Source organism: Myotis nattereri (assembly GCF_964212035.1).
Source record: "Myotis nattereri genome assembly, chromosome: 7".
NCBI lineage: Eukaryota > Metazoa > Chordata > Mammalia > Chiroptera > Vespertilionidae > Myotis > Myotis nattereri.
Window position 1 is genome coordinate 6646762 of NC_138082.1, and position 17007 is coordinate 6663768.

General features: G+C 44.8%; 1 protein-coding gene across 1 annotated transcript in view; it reads right to left on the reverse strand.

Moving 5' to 3' along the window:
• The window catches only part of ANKRD44 (ankyrin repeat domain 44), a 221194-nt gene that overhangs the window by 58671 nt on the left and 145516 nt on the right, over window positions 1–17007 (reverse strand). Inside the window, exons 10-15 of the mRNA XM_081095598.1 lie at window positions 14660–14774; window positions 8881–8963; window positions 7677–7740; window positions 5375–5443; window positions 3756–3896; window positions 2383–2463 (exon numbers count right to left, since the gene is read on the reverse strand). Of these exons, the coding sequence (XP_080951724.1) occupies window positions 2383–2463; window positions 3756–3896; window positions 5375–5443; window positions 7677–7740; window positions 8881–8963; window positions 14660–14774 (553 nt within the window). The remainder of the gene's footprint in view (window positions 1–2382; window positions 2464–3755; window positions 3897–5374; window positions 5444–7676; window positions 7741–8880; window positions 8964–14659; window positions 14775–17007) is intronic.

A 17007-nucleotide genomic window follows, 5' to 3' on the forward strand; every position in this document is an offset into this window, starting at 1 on the left:
CTGGTTGCCTCTCACACCCAACCCGACTGGGGTGGGGGTTGGACCTGCAACTCAGGTACATGCCCTTGACGGGAATCGAACCTGTGACCCTCTGGTGTGCAGGCTGACACTCAAACCACTGAGCAACGCCGGGCAGGGCTCAATTTTATTTTTGTGGCAGTGGGACCAACAGCTCCTTCACAAAACCAAGCTGATTCAATTTCATATCAGATTAAAATTGTACGATTCCGAAGCCTATACTTTAAAGAAGAACTGTCCAAGGAAACTTTCCATAGTGCACAGAAGAGCCTTCAAGTGACATTTACCTATCTTTTGGCAAATGCCACAAAGAGAAAAACAGATCACATACAGAGACTGTTTAAAATGATATTTTAATTTCTAGAAAAAACAGATGAAAGACATACATTTTTAAACCAAATACCTCCATGTCACATGATTCATCCATAAAAATACTCCATAATAATAAGTCAAGCTATTCTTGGGGCCCTGACGTCATACTGCCTCTGGTGACATGTACCTTATGAGGAAGTCCTCCCTTATTTGGCTAATAAAATGCCCATGGGCAGGACCGCAGGTGTGACTCACTGTAAACCGAACTTGGCTCTTCATATAAAACATTCGATAGGAATGGCATTCTATGGATGCACAACTCCCAGCTGCTGAAAATCTGTTGACCAATTGAATATAAAATTTGGAAAACACTTGGAGTTGCTCCCAAAGAGTTATTCAATCCAGAATATACCTGACCTATACAACCAACAGTGCTACTGAAATAACAGTTGGACAGAATTTGAAAATTCTCCGTGTTGCTTTTTATGGGACAGTGATTAACTAGTTTTAACTGGACACGCTTATCTTTTCTCCTCCCAGGGCAGTTCTGGCACCTAAGCTGCAACATCAAGAGATGCACATTAGGCCAGGGGTGTATCTGGACGGGGGAGGGGGGGAAGGGGGGGAGTAGCCTCTTTGCATAAAAGGGCTCTCCGGCAGCAGTTGGGCAGCAGGTGGCCACCTTCCCCTTCCCTGCCCCTCCCGCCCCTCCCTCTCCATCAGCTGTAAGCCAACTGCTCTGGCCTGGGCAAGCCTGCATTTCCTAGAGAAGGAGCATTGCTGAGATGGCTTTAAAATTCCAGTCTTTAATATGATCATTTTTAAAATATAGTTTTATTGATTTCAAAGAGGAAGGGAGAGAGAGATAGAAACACCAACGATGAGAGAGAATCATAGATTGGTTGCCTCCTGCAAGTCCCCCACTGGGGATCGAGCTCGCAACCCGGCATGTGCCCTGACCAGGAATCGAACCGTGACCTCCTGGTTCATAGGTTAATGCTCAACCACTGAGCCACACCGGCCGGGCTTTAATATGATTATTTAAATGGCGGAGAATTAGAGTAAAACCTGGCCAGTCTGCTTTACACTCAGCAGTGCTTCCCGTTGCCACCCAGTAACTAAGTATGTCCCTGAACCTGCACCTGAGCCACCCTCTAACTACATCTCTCAACTTCCTGTAGACAACTTCTTACTTGTAACTCTAGGCCCGGGTCCTGACAGCGGGGGGTGGGGGGGGAGGTGGAGGGGTGGGGGGAGCCACCGGGCGGCAGGAAGGCCCTAGAGTGGAGAAGAGAGCAAGCAAGTCAAGGGCTGTGTGTGTGTGCAGACTTGGGGCACTACATCCACTGGGTCCCGAGACCAGAGTGTGGGCACCGTTCATTCGTTTGCTCACCTATTCAACAACTACTTACTGATCACCAGCTGTGTGCTGGTCACCGCGCTGGGCAGCACAAGCTTGTCACTGTGACCTGTTGTGCAGGAAGGGCTCCCAGGAACAAAGCATTAGGGCTCCCCAGGAATCAACAGCCCTGGGGAGACAGGCACCCCACCCCATCACAGGAATAGCCGGGCAGAGGCGGGGGGGGGGGGGGCGGAGGGGGCAGGAGCAGCGGCTGAGGGCAGGGGGCTGTGTGTGTGCTGATGTGAGTGTTGGGGATGAAGACGAGAGTACAATGGGTGTATTTCCCACTGAAATCTCAACGCATTTATTTATAGAACCCGCTAAGCAGTGATCCGCAGGCCCTACAGGAGAGCCTACGGCCCTGGGAGGAATGTCAAGGTGTCGCCCGAGGCACCTGATACCTGGCAGAGTCAGAAATGATATTTCAGACACACCTGGTTCCAAAAGCCGCTGACCAATCACAGCCATGGCCGTGCCCACGCTCACCATTTTAGAAAGCGTGCCCTGGGTGAAAGCAGCCCGGCTGAAGGATGTATTAAAAGAGCAGTTTCTTCTTCATTAACGACAAGCCCACATCACCTCCTCAAGATCCCAAGTGAAAACCCCCAACAGCCAGGCTGGCCCCATGGCGACTCAGGGAAGTAACTTACAGGGCAGCCTCTTTCTCCTTCGCCTCGCGGGCACTTTCGAGCTCCTCTGAGTTTTCGTGGGCATTTCCTAGGGTGGTCTTACTTCTCGGCGTGAGGGAAAGAAAGAAAACTACAATTAGTGTTTTAATGGCCAAGTTGCTAATGATTTTGGTGCCATTTAAAGCTCAATGATTTCTCTCCCAACCCAAAGAAATAAGTACTACAGAGTTTTCACTGAGGATCTACAGGGTGTCCCCCCAAAAAAGGTCTACACACTTCAACAGCTGAGAATTCACTTAATTTTCACTCCTTTTCGGGTTTAACTGGTTTGAAATAATGGGTGGAGCCAGACTAAGCTATGAACAAAGAACATTTATCCTAAAGTGCCAGTAGACTTATTTTTTAATGGAGAAACATAAAAGTTAAAGTTTTCAGTACAAAACCAGCATCCGTGGATGAACTGAGGGCGCACAAATACGGAACAAAATGATCTTTGATGCCTGCGATCCCAGGGCCTCGCGTTATCAGCAGTGCCTGGGCCACAACGGTCATCAGTTTGAACACAGGCGTTGACAGAAAAAAATTATTCATTTCCCTAGATTCTTTTAAATTTTGAAAAATGAACTGCATATTAATACACACTGTGTGTTATGCATGCTTCTCTCCAACGCTCTCCAGCACTGACCCAGTCAGTCCCACAGCCCGAGGCAGCAGACAAGGCCCTGGACGCTGTTCCCCCGGAGGAGGCCCTGGTCCTTAAGTCTGTGAGAACCAGCTCAGACATCACATCACGGGCACCTCTCTGTCTTTTCCCCCGAACCGGGTCACTCGATCCTGCTTCCCATTCCCAGCCACCCAGACTCCTACCATGGCCAGGGCAAGACTTCCTCCCCGCCAGCTCCCGGAAGGGTGTCCACACCCGCGTGGGACAGCAGTGCCTGCTTCACACATGACACTGCATCTGAGGCTACGGGGCTGACGCATGGGTGGCTATTTTCCACACAGGACACACATATCAGCACATGTAAGTTTTACCGCAGATGAAGCATTTAAGGGGTGGTAATGAAAACGGCAGCAGATGACAAAATAAATGACAACAGATTTTTGAATGGGCTGACAACCTGGGCTTGACAGCTCCCCTTGGCATTCCACCCAAAACACAGAGACGTGATTGTGCAGTGACATGAAATCATCACACATCAAGAGAGCAGAATGGGGAGCGGCGGGGGTGGGGGGTAGGGGGTGGTGGGGTGGGTATGAAGCGTCTCTAACTCCTTCGATCTGGGTGAGCGAGATGCTGCATCCCAGCATCCTTGAGGCAGAATGAAGGAAATTAGCCAGCCGCCCCTCCCCCTCCCCGGCCCCAGGGGACACAGGGACAAGGCTGCCTTTACTTTCTGTCCATGTCGGAAGCCGCGGCGTAGTGCAGAGCTGTCCGGCCCCAGTCATCGGTCTCGTTCACGTTGGCCCCCGTGGTCACTAAGACCTCAATGCAGTGGAAGTGGCAGTTCGCAGCTGCGTAGTGCAAAGGGGTCCTGGAAGACAGGCGGCAAGGTGTGACCTCCCTCAGGCGGCACACAGGCCCATGAAGGCAGGGTTCCTCCGGGTGTGGAGAGCTCTTCCTCCGTCCCCCAGAGCCCCGAGGCCAGGGGCGGTGCCTTCTGTGACTGTAATTGCAAGTGAGGCTACAGAAACAGTGGCTTCAGACAAGGCCGTCCACCCGCAGACCTGCCTTCCCACTCCTCGCGCCTCTCCTGGTGCAGGGCGATGTCGCTGCCCGGATGAAACACTGCAGGCCATCCCTCTTAGCCTCCTATCTCGAATCAAACGTCCATTGACTTTCTAGTTGTTCCGGATGAAGAACTCAGCTCTCTAAGGTCCGATACCCACATCTGACAATCCCGCCCTAAAACTTCTGGTTCTCCCCCCTGACAAGACCCCGCGTGAAGCTGAAGACCTCCCCAAGTTGGTCCCGACCTACCTTCATGGAGTGTCTCTCTCTCCCCTAGATGAGCCCATTATTGAATCCAAACGAAATGATCTGAGGTGTTCCCTGTCATGCTCACACTCCCCTCCACTGTGCCAAGTTCCTCTCGTCCCTGGAATGCAGCAGGGAGCAGCATTCCACCCATGAAAACCCCACTCCACCAGAAGTTCTCTCTCTTCTGTCTGAGATGGCTGAGCGCCTGTCTGGCCTCTCTGGAACTCGCATCCTGTGCTGCCTTGATGTTAGCTGTTGGTGCCGTCTCACCTTCTCCACTGAACTATGTGGCTAATAGGAAGAGCGATTCACGTGGAACCCAGAGCCCCGGGTTCTGGTCTGGACAGGTGTGCAGGCCAGCCCCAACCACATCCCCTCTCCAGGCCCGGGCGTCGTCCTTCTGGCAACAAGGACCTCAGGTCCACTCGAGCTCTGAAATCCTATGCACGTGCACAACTCGTTTAGTTTCTCTGGGCTCAGTTTTCTCATTAATTAAAAAGGATAATGAGCATCTCCATGTACCTCATGGAGTTACTATGAGAAGCCAAGCGAGTAACATTTAGAAAATATGGCCACTTGTAAAGCATACCGCAGAGCAGGAATATAAGGTTTATATCACTTATTTTTAGTCCTCAATTATTTTACAGTCCATTGGTGTTGCTAGTATCAGGGGATACTAGCCAAACAAATTGCTAGAAATGGAGTAACTTTTTTGTCAAGTACCATTTATCAATTTTCAAGTCCAACTATTTTATATTTTGTAGGCAATTTATGGGCTCTTTGACCACTTGATTTACTCCTTTTTAGTCCAAAAAAGGGAAATTATAAATATTTTACATGTTGGATTGCTTATGTTTTTGTTGCTTTGTTGGCGTTTCGCTACAAGAAGGACTTCCTTCCGAGGATGGACTCTTCCAACCAGCTCCCTGTTTACCATCCCATCATCACATGACAGCATCACATGGCTTCCAGATGGACTGCTCCCTGCTGCTGTTATTTAGGCACCGGAAGCAGAGTTCCCTGTTTACATACCTCCCACACTTGTCCTTTTTGTGGAAATCCGCTCCACTGCTCTGCAAGAGTTTTATACATTCCACGTTACTGGAAAGACAGAAAACATCAATCAGGGGTGGCGGCGACCTGCGGGGCTCGCTGCAGGAAGACCTGTGTTCTGCAGAGTGCGGTGGCGGGAAACCACAGTTCCAGCTTTAGATTCTAGCAACAACCTGAACACACGGCAAGGCCATATTAAGGACCTACGGTTCCTACAATTATTTTTTCAAAGCTAAACGATCAGTATGAGAAAGAGCTTGATGAAACACTTTCAATTCCATGATGATGGCATTTAATGGTTATTATGTGATTAAACCTGTCAGTGATGGTCTCGTCATGTACCCTAAAATTCTCTTTCAAAACCATCAAGAGTGTGGGAAACAGCCCTCTAAACCTAGGGTCATGTCACCTTTAAACAAGAGCCAGACTGGAGAGCATCACCTTTCATCATGGCAGAATGAACTCGCCATGGCCACCATGTCTGACCCAGACCTTCCCTAATAGAAAATAAAATGGCTGCGTAGCCCTGCCTTTGTGGTCTCGGGAAGTGAATGTGCAGAACCACGGCCGAGAATGATGTCGGGGAGCGCGGTGATCTTCCAACGCAGCAGCAATAAATCATGTTTAGTGGAGAGCGAAGGACCCACCGAAGTGAATTTTCCTATCGAAGGGCATGTAGTTAAATATTAATAATAACAGGAGTTACAGACATGGATTCAGAATGGTGTGCTGTCACTTTCTGTGCAGGCCTGATATATATTTTTTTTTAATGTGGGCATCAGAGGAGACAATCATCCATCATTGTCCTAAATTTAGAATAGTAAGAAGTGGCCTGGGATTTACTGTTTTATTATCATTTAACTAAGAAAAATGATCTCGTTCACGATAAGCCTGAGCAGGGCTCTCCCCACCCCACAGCCACCCGTCATAGCCACCTTTCTCAGAGAACAGGCTGTTTTAGCCATAAAACATGAGAACTTTCGAGACCACTCTGGGCTGGGGTAGCCTGCCTGCTGATATAAGCACCTGTCCTTCCTGCGTGAAGCCAGAAGCTCAGAGGAAGACAGATTCCAGGTGTGTGGCTCATGGGGCCCACGTGATCTGGGGGAATGAGGTGGGGAGAAGGAGGATCTTCACACAGACAACAGTGTGGTGAAGGCCTGGGGTGGGGGAAGGCGGGGGCTAGAAGGGGTCAACGGGGAAGAAAGGGGACATATGCAATACTTTCAATAATAAAGATTTTTAAATAAAAATAATAATACAACATTATGAATATAAAACTAGATTTTAGATTTCAGAAGGAGACCACGCAAATAAGGGGCCCTATAGCTTCAGTCAACCCACTTCTAATATACAGGCAAGAGGAGAGGTGGTGTTGGTTCTCAAGGATTAGGAAATTGATTAAGAACCAACATCTTGCCCAAACTGGTTTGGCTCAGGGAATAGAGCGTCGGCCTGCGGACTGAAAGGTCCCAAGTTCAATTCCGGTCAAGGGCATGTGCCTGGGTTGTGGGCACATCCCCAGTGTGGGGTGTGCAGGAGGCAGCTGATCGATGTTTCTCTCTCATCGATGTTTCTGACTCTCTATCCCTCTCCCTTCCTCTCTGCAAAAAATCAATAAAATATATTTTTAAAAAAGAAAAAAGAACTAACATCTTACCCAAACAAAGCCATCTGAGAAAGGCCGGTTTGGCTGATGTGTGGTCATACATCAAAATACATTGGTGAGAGCCTTACTCTGACCACTGATGTCAAAAAGAGTATATCTGATGAAAAATTATCTTTACAATAAAAAAAGGCAAGGGTTAAACTTCTTTCTTATCCTTTGGGTTTTCTTAAGCGTTGTTCACATTTAACTGCTACGAAGACTTAAAAATAAGGAAAAAGTGTCTGTAAATGAACTCAATCTTGGATTCCCTCGATCAAATTATTTTCTTTCAGTGTAGGGAGTACCAAGGAGATGCATATTCTATAGGGTGAACATCTATAATTTAAAAAAAAAACACAAAAAAAACAAAAACAAAAAACGGAAAGAAAATGAGGAGAAAGAATAAAACCAAAGAAAAACTATTTCTAGATGAGATGGGCTAAAATTTTTCTCTGGAAGGACAATAACGCAAGTAAACCTGGAAATGCAACCCAGCGATACTTGGTGTTGGTAGAAACGGCTCTGACCCAGTTCACTAAGGAAACGGCCTTTGAGTCACAGACCACTGGCGTCCAGTGAGAGGCATTCGTCATTAAGAAAAGGAAGTCACAGCTGAAACTGCTCACTACTCACCCTCCTGCAGCAGCGGCATGAAGGCACGTTCTTCCGAATTTATCTGGGGTGTCTATTTCAAAGCCTGCAGACAGCACGTGCTCATTACTAAACAAGGACACTATGCTATACTTTTGTCCTAGTTAAACCACAAGAAACATTGCAGAGACAGAAAAATCAGTTAGTAGAAAAACCAGAATGCAAAGCAACTGTAGTCAGAAAGAGGTTGGCATGGAAACAAACGAATGGGAACCGCTCAAGCGTGGCAATTTTATAGGAAGACCCGGGAAGTCAAGAAGAATTTATTTTCACATTCAGCTCTGGGTGAGCCACAGCCCCGTATTTCAACCCCAGGATAGACACTGATGGAAACCCATTGGAGGCAAGGAGGGCGACAGCTGGGCGGACAGGACACACGGAGAAAACACGGAAGGTACGGGAGGGATCCCAACAGGCCGGCATAGAGTTTCTTAACGTGTCATCAGCTGCCAGTCGGTCTGAGGTTTGGGAAACGTGCTCTCATGCAGGGATGCTTTTTAGACATGCCAAAAGCAGCGGGAGCAGGATCCCCCACAGGTAAAGTACTTAAAGGGCTCAAATGCTTCCGGAATATCTATGAAATTAATTCATAAACAATCTTTGCCTTGCAGATCTCTATGGCCTTTGAATACATGGAAGTTGGCAGAAGCAGTGATAAGAAAGATTAGCAAGGCTCCAAACCAGAAGGGATTTCTTGGTTCCTAATAGGCCCACATTAAAAATAACTAAATAAATAAAAATGAGACCTAATTGGAGGGGCTCAGCCACGGTGATTTTTCAGAGCCCACGGAGTGGAAAGGTCATATGACATTTTCTACTGTCAAAATGGGGGCAGGGTGGAGACTTGGCCACTTTCCTTTGCTGAAAAGTATTAAATGCTAAGCTACCATTTTAAGCTTGAAAGATGTTTTCTCCATTTATGACAAACGCACTGTGAGCTGTGGCCACTGCTGCCTGTCTCTGACTCTGGATCCCCCGAGCTCTAACTTAATAAACAGACAAAACTCTCATTCAGGGACAGCAATGCTGACATTCCAGCAGCGACAATGCCCAGGTTTGCTGGGAGCTGCCCAGAGCAGGTGATGCATGAATGACATGAAGCACAGGCAGCTCTGAGCAGACACGGGAAGCCACGTGGCTCACTCAGGACACATCCAGCCTCTTCGCTGGCGATGGAGGTACTCACCGGACGACAACAGCTTCCGGCAGCAGTCAGAGTGAGCGTTCAGGGCAGCTAAGTGTAAGGGGAACATGCTATGGATCCCACACCTGAGGAGGAAAGAAACAGAGCAGCTCATGGGAACAGCTCTCAGGGTCCATGCAGACCGACGATGACCTTTCTAGGTGTTCTCTGCGCAAAGTCAAGCCCACACGCCTGGCTCAGGGACTCTTGGCTGAAATAGTTGTGCAATTCTTCCACTCGAGAAGTATGATGCACTCATTTTCTACCTTAAAGTAATAAAGTCCTGGACCTAAATCAGAAGTAAAAGCCCCTAATAATGTGAAGAAAATGTTTCACATAAACATTATGTGACTCTTTACATTTAAAATTAACTTCCTTTTCTTTTTTCTTTCAGGTTAGCAATTTTATATCTCATTAATTAATTCATTCATTCACCTGTTCAACACTTTCTAAGTATGAGATACTATATTAAGTGCTAGAGCAGTGGTTCTCAACCTTCCTAATGCTGCGACCCTTTCCTCATGTTGTGGTGACCCCCCAACCATAAAATTATTTTCGTTGCTACTTCATAACTGTAATTTTGCTACTGTTATGAATCGTAATGTAAATATCTGATATGCAGGATGTATTTTCATTGTTACAAATTGAACATAATTAAAGCATAGTGATTAATCACAAAAACAATATGTAATTATATATGTGTTTTCCGATGGTCTTAGACGACCCCTGTGAAAGGGTCGTTTGACCCCCAAAGGGGTCGCGACCCACAGGTTGAGAACCGCTGTGCTAGAGCTAAGACAAACTCTCAACTTTGAATGCAACCTGCTTTATTCCTTGAATTAATAAGCAAATATTTAGCTTTAGCCAGTTTGGCTCAGTGGGTAGAGCATTAGCCTGTGGACTGAAGGGTCCCAGGATCAATTCCGGTCAAGGGCATATGCCAGGGTTGCAGGCTCCATCCCCAGTGAAGGGCGTGCAGGAGGCAGCGATCAATGATTCTCCCTCATCATTGATGTTTCGATCTCTCTCTCCCTTTACCTTCCTCTCTGAAATCAATAAAAAGAAAAATAAACAAATAGTTATTATTGACCTACCATGTACCAAGCACTTCACTAAAAGTTAATCATGGCTTTATTATTGAAAATACCATTTTCGGTGAGAATAAAAACTGTTTGCCTTTTGCAGGTAAAACTCCATCTTCCTAATAGACCTTTATGCTGCTCACGAGCCCACATCAGGATCCAGCCACAGAAGCGCCGCTGGGAGTAACAAACCTGATCTGGCGTCTATTTCAAAAACCTAGCAGACGCTCCCTGACAGTGTTCCAGAAAGAATCTGTAAAGCACTCTCAGACAGATTCTTCCACCACAGCACAGGCCCCGGGATGCGCCCCTGGGGGACAGGCAGCTTCTGATGGCAGCGCCTTCTGCCTCCAGGTTAAATCCTCCTCTTCCCATCACCTCTCCTCGAACCAGGACCCCAGCCGTGTGCTGAACTGTAGTTCACAGTGAGCAGCATCATGGGGAAGATCCTGTGCACTTACAAGCACTGATATTGTGAGTGATCGTTGCTCATTACATCTCATTTTACTCAAATAGTAGATTTCAGACTTTGTAAGCCCTCTGCATAGCACAAGCGAGGGCATCTATTTACACTGTGGGTACAATACCTAAGATTTCTCTCTGGCACTAATGACCTGTTTTCAGATTCTAGGCAGCATAAAAAACGCGATTTGAATTTGGTTAAGTGTTGGATACATGAGCTTCATTTGCTATCTCAAAAGTTATTCTGATGTGTGTGGATGTGTGAACGTATATCCGTATTCACAGATCTCTCATGGTATTCAGCGTGTCTGCGAAATCGGAGTCTGCCAGCAACGAGCCCCCTCTTTCCATGAACGCTTCTCTCTATTGATGAGTGTTTTTGCTCGGCCTTCCCTCCGTCCCTTTCTTTTCCCTACATGGAAATTTGCGGCCCAGGGTCTGTAAGAGCTGGCATCCATCAAGGCATGCAATTTGCCCGTCGTCCGGGCAGCGTCACGCGCAGGAGCACTGCTTGTAATTGCCTCTCTCATCGTCTACAAAAAAACTCTGCAAAGCAATTGCATCAGCGACAACCTGGATGCTCACAGAGAGGAAGAACGCGCTGGAGGAGGGGAGAGCTTCCTGTCTGTGCTGCTGTTTCTGTTGCTCCCTTGTGATGCCAGTGAGACACGGCAATTTCTTCTCCTGGATGGCATGTTTTAAAAGCTTCTAACTACATGGAACTGTCAGCTATGAGGTTTTAGCTAACAGTTTTATTTATTTTTGGGAGTTGAGGCAAAAATATATGATTAAATATCTCTGGACATTTCCAAGAGGAAGATGGGTAGAATATTTTCTAGGGTGGTTTTAAGTTCCTGAAGAAACATGAAATCCAGGATTGGATTGCTCAAGATTTCTTTGAGACTTCTTCATTTTATATACATATATAAAATATTAAAATATAAATATGTTAAGATTTTGCCGAGACCGGTTTGGCTCAGTGGATAGAGCGTCGGCCTGTGGACTGAGGGGTCCCAGGTTCGATTCCGGTCAAGGGCATGTACCTGGGTTGCAGGCACATCCCCAGTGGAGGGTGTGCAGGAGGCAGCTGATCGATGTTTCTCTCTCATCGATGTTTCTAACTCTCTATCTCTCTCCCTTCCTCTCTGTAAAAAATCAATAAAATATATTAAAAAAAAAGATTTTATATTATATACTATATGCATGATATATTTATATATACAACACAATGTATATGTGTACAATATATAATGTGTTATGTATCTTCTATAATATTAGGTTTTATTTTATAAAGAAACATAAAGATATATATTTATATAAAATAATACAAGCAAATGAATTGATGAAAATAGCATCAAACTCTATAAGAAAACATAAAAAGTGTAAGTGATAACATGACAGCAACAGGGGATTGCTTAATAGGATTATATTCTATAATCTTCATGATCAATATTTCCAATCAACCATACCACTTACCACCACTGTCTTTAGATAATTCATTACACTCTACATTAGCTAAATTACCTCTCTCTTTTTTTGCTGTTACTTATAAACCTGAGAAGATAAGGAAGGGAGAACTACTCCTAAAATGTCTAGCAAAAATAATGTTTGGTTTATATTTTTTATTCCATAGTAAATAAAAAGTCACTACCTCAGTGTAGGTTTTGAAAGCATTAATTTGGACTCAAGTTCTACTGGCATTTGAACTTGAATATGCTGCTATGGTTCAAATAGGAAAACTAAATATTAGGCCGATATTGGAAAGAACATAAAAGTAGAATTCAGAATCTCTGAATCACTTCAGAAATGATTCGTGCATTTCAAAATAAAATTCCTCCTTTATTGCTATTCAACAAGACTGCTCAAAAGGAAGGACTATAAAACCTTTAGCAGAAAATGAGGAGCCGACTGTCTTAGAGGTCAAATAAGAAGGACCACTCTTACATCATCAGGCCGACATCCAGGAAGGCCAATCACTGAGGGTGTCAGCTAACACCAAACTTAACAATGTGTACGTGGCAGGAAAGAGGAGACCAATTCCAGCTAAATGGCTCCATTTATTTGACCAGACATAAAATTAATGGAACGCATTTGTATTAGCTATTTCTAATTCAGCTGTAAGCTGGCGTCTCCTACCCAGTTACTTCAGGATAAATGAGGCCAGAACAATTTGCAGACAGCTCTCCGGAATGAGCAAAGGACTTCTGCACCATTGGAATATCAATTCTTTCAAGTGTTCACCTTGGCATCAGAGAGACATGGCTATCCCTCCCACATCTAGTCTTTTCTAGAACCTTCCCTTAGTCGGGGGTGGGGAACGGGGCCCGCAAAATCATTTGGTCTGGCCCCGCCAAAGCAACTGCAGAAGGGACTCGAAATTCAATAAATCTAGGAGCTTTTTTCATAGCAACATGAATCTATATTAAGTGAATTATAGTGAGCGAATGATGTTAGAAATACCCAAATGCGGTCAAGGGAGGGGACGGGGTCAGAAACTTTGAGTTTGAGTTTAGTCTTGCTACTTGCTGGCTGTTTGGTCTTCAGCAAGGACAAAGCAGTTCTCTTATCCAGAAAATAAAGATCATGGCGTCACTCTTTCTTACCTCTCTGAGCTCTAGAGCACGGTCTGAAGTTGGACTCAGGGCTCGTGTCCCTTTATGGGGTGTCAGAGCCCTTTGGTTTTCTTCTCTAACTTTTTTGGGTTTGGGGCGCTTATCTCTAGGGTTTTCATTTCTCTTTGTCCTGACCGACTGTGCTCACTTCTTGTTCTGTCTTAACTGCAGCAGCATTTGGGATATCGCCAAGCAGGTAACTGTTCTGGAACCCACCCCACCTCCCCAGGCCATTTACATTTGGCTCATGCTCAAGCAAGGCTTTTTATTCTGTTGTACAAAATTGTCAAGTAAAATAAGATTCCTAACAATACGCTGCCCTCATATTGTTCTGCCCCTGAAAATTGTTATTGTTACCCACGGTCTCTGTGATCAAGGCTACACTCTTGATTCAAGTATCTAAGGCCCTCTGTAATCTGGTTCTACTACATATTACTAACAAATAATAGTTAACATTTAATGATAGCTTATTTTGTGATAGGCACAAATAACATGGATTATCTTGTTTCATAACCTTAGCAGATGTACGTATATAATCCATACAGCTCTTAACCTATTCCAGAGAGCTTTACTAGTAATTAAGTCCTTTCATCCTTATAAACAAACCAATGGGTAAGTACTATTATTACTCCCACTTTTCAAATGAAGCAACCAAAGCACAGAGAGATTGAGCAATGGGCTCAAGGCCACACAGCTCACAAGCCAAGCAGCTTGGCCTGGAGCCTGGGCAGTGACAGCCTGGGCCCTGCCTGGGACATGGCGCTGCCTCTGGGCAGAGCATGGCATCTCACACACACACTCTTTGAGCCCAAACTCTTCCCAGAACTGTACCCTTTTCATCTTTTGTTCCTGCGTTCCTCTCCGCTTGGGGTCTGCCACCCTCTGCCTACTAAACCTCATCGCCTGAAGGCTGTTCTGAGCAGCTGGCCACACGGGCGCTCTCCACCTCCTGTCCGTACTCTAGGGCATACTGTCTACACCAAACATCTTGCCACCTACGTGCTGCTTCATTTGGAACTTCATTATATGCTAACTTGCATGGTTCTTTGTCTTGGGCAGGCCTTGGGCCTCCAACACTGTGATGACCTCCTTGAAGGTACCAACCATTAACTTCTGAAATTCCCCACAGCGCCTGGCCTTGTGCCAGCTGGTCCAGATGCCCTATACATCCTTGTTTGAAGTGAAGTGTGAAATGAGGTCAGCTCCCCCTCCCTATGTAGCACATTTACTCAATTGGACCCTATAATACATAATTAAGATTAAGCAAGCATCCTGAATAAATTCTAAATTTGCCCACGTATGATTCATTTTCCCTGCTGAACTGACACGGAACATGGGAGAGAACAGCAGAGTATTACAATGCAAAGTTAGGAAGGAAGCTCAAGTCTCCTTAATTAAAACCACTGGAATAGGCCTCTTATTGATGTGGCTGAAAAAATTAATTTGGTTCTTCCTTACATCTGTCATTAAAAGTCACTTAATTTCATTCAAATTTAATTTGTCCTTAGCATAACGATACAGATCCACCTGAAGCTGGATAAACGGGCCTATCTACCGGAGGGCAGAACCCCTTTGGCAGTATTTCCACGCGTGGCAATCATCCCGCCGCATTTGGCAGTCACCTACTTGGCCGTGTCCGCTCCGCTGGTGATTAGGGTGTTAATCAAAAGCTCGTGGCCGTATCTTGCAGCCACGTGGAGAGGAGTGTTGCCATCCTTATCCACGCAGTCGATTTCTCCTCCTGGAAAAGATTTTTTAACACAGGAGATAAAGTAAGGACCCAGGCTGATCTGATGCCACCTTCTCCGCCAGTCACTCATGGTGATCGGATGTTGATTTCTTCCCTACTCTGTGCTTCTCTCCCCCAAAGTAGAGGAAGACTTTTCCATCTGAAGGAGGGGGATTAGCAAAGCTGCATGGAGGGAGGTCTGTTAGAAATGCTTCTGAAAAAGCTTTCCATATTGTCATATGAGGACCTAACATCTTACAATCAGATCCCTGCTCTGAAGGGACAATATAATCAAATCCTATTCAATGTAATTCTGAAGACATACTCATTTTCTACTGTACCTGCTGAAGTAAAGATCTATGCAGGCCTTACACTAAAGCTAAAGAGCCAAGGCGAATAGAGAGTTCAGGAAAATATTTTATGTAGTTTGGTTGTCTAATTTAAAATATGATGAGTAAAATAAGTAAAAGCATGAACTGAACTGAAAATGTATTTTTAAAAACTATCACATTCATCATCGCAGTCCTCAATAATATAGTATTTCCTTTGTATTTTGTCTTTTTCCCCAACTTTTTCTTTTACTACATTTCTTTTTCCGCTTTTTATATACGTATATGTCAATATGATTAGTCTGTTTTTTCATGTATTTGAGGAACCACTTAAAAATCAGTTAGACATGTGACATTTCACCAATAAGAACAAAGACACGTTCCTACATATCCATAATTACATCATTATACCCAAGAAATTTAACACTGATATAATTTTATGTAATAAACAGTGCATGTTCCAATTTCTCCAATTATACCGAAAATGTGCTTAAGAGCTATTTTAAAAAATTCCAGGATCCGATCTAAAATTCTGACAGCATTTGGTTGTCCTGCCTCTTTATTTTCCTTTAATCTACAAAAATCTTCTTGCCTTTTATTTATTTTTCAGTCTCTCGTGTCACTGATACTTTGGGAGGCCAAGCGAGGCGTCCTGTAGAGTGTTGCATTCTGGAATTGCCTGATGATTTCCTTATTACTAGAGTCAGGCTACACATTGTGTCAAGAACACCCCCGAGCTGATGCGCATCCCCCACTCCATCTCCTCAGCAGACACGTAAGGCCAAGTTATTCCATTACTGGATGGCGCACCTGAGAAAGTTCTAAAAATGGATGAATGCACAACAACGTACTTAGTGCATGTTTCAAAAGTCACAGTTCGATTTTTACAAAGCCCCACTCTCACTTCCATCCCTTCCACTTCATCCTCAGCCACATCCTGTAGAAAGCACCTGCGCTGGTTTGGGTTTATGTTTCCTGGTTTCTCTGCAAAAATAAGCACCAGGCTCTTTCACACGCGGCTCTTTTCCTTTTCACTTAATACCCCCTGGAATTCACCTCCAGAGACCACTTCTTGGGGATCTTCCTCGTCTCCGTACAGCTTTAGGGTTTCCATTGCCCGGATGTACAGTTCACTGCCCCAGTCTCGTATGGATGAGCATTTAGGTTGTAGATATTATTCTTGCTATTATCAAGAATGCTGTAGTGAATAACCTATGGCTTCGTATTTGTTGGGTATATCATCCGGGTAAATTCCTAGAAAGGGGATTTCTAGGTCACAGGGTAAAAGAAAGTGTGGTTTTGTTAGATTTGCTAAATTTGCCTCGTTAGGCCCTATGCAATTTTGCAATTTCTGCAGCAAGGTATGTGTGCCTTTACCCCACAGCCTTGTCAAGCTATGAGTACTGTCATGTGATGGGTGAGAACTGGCAGCTCAGTGTAGATTTCACTTGAATTTCTCTTATCAGGAAAGTTGAGCAACTAGTCATATATTGAAGAACCATTTGTTTATCTTTTCCTATGAACTATTTGTCATTGCCTTTTGCCCATTTTTCTAAGTCTGTGTGTGTGTGTGTGTGTGTGTGTGTGTAAGGGGGTTCTTTTATCCCTTGATTTTCAGGGCTCTTAAAATATTTAAGAGATTACCCATTTATCAGTAATACATGTTGCAAACATTTTCCCCCTAGAATTTCATTTGTCTTTGGTGTGTCACCCTAAAATATATTTTTGTAATGTACCAATCTTTCATTGTACTTAGATTTTAAGTTGTAGTTAGAAAGGCTTTACCCACATCCTGGCAATAAAGAAATCAACATGAAAATATCTGCACATCAAATCTTTCTAACTGTGGTACAGTACTTATTTTTAAAAACCAGTTATTCATATCAACTATAATCATTTCTGTAAAAATAAAAGTA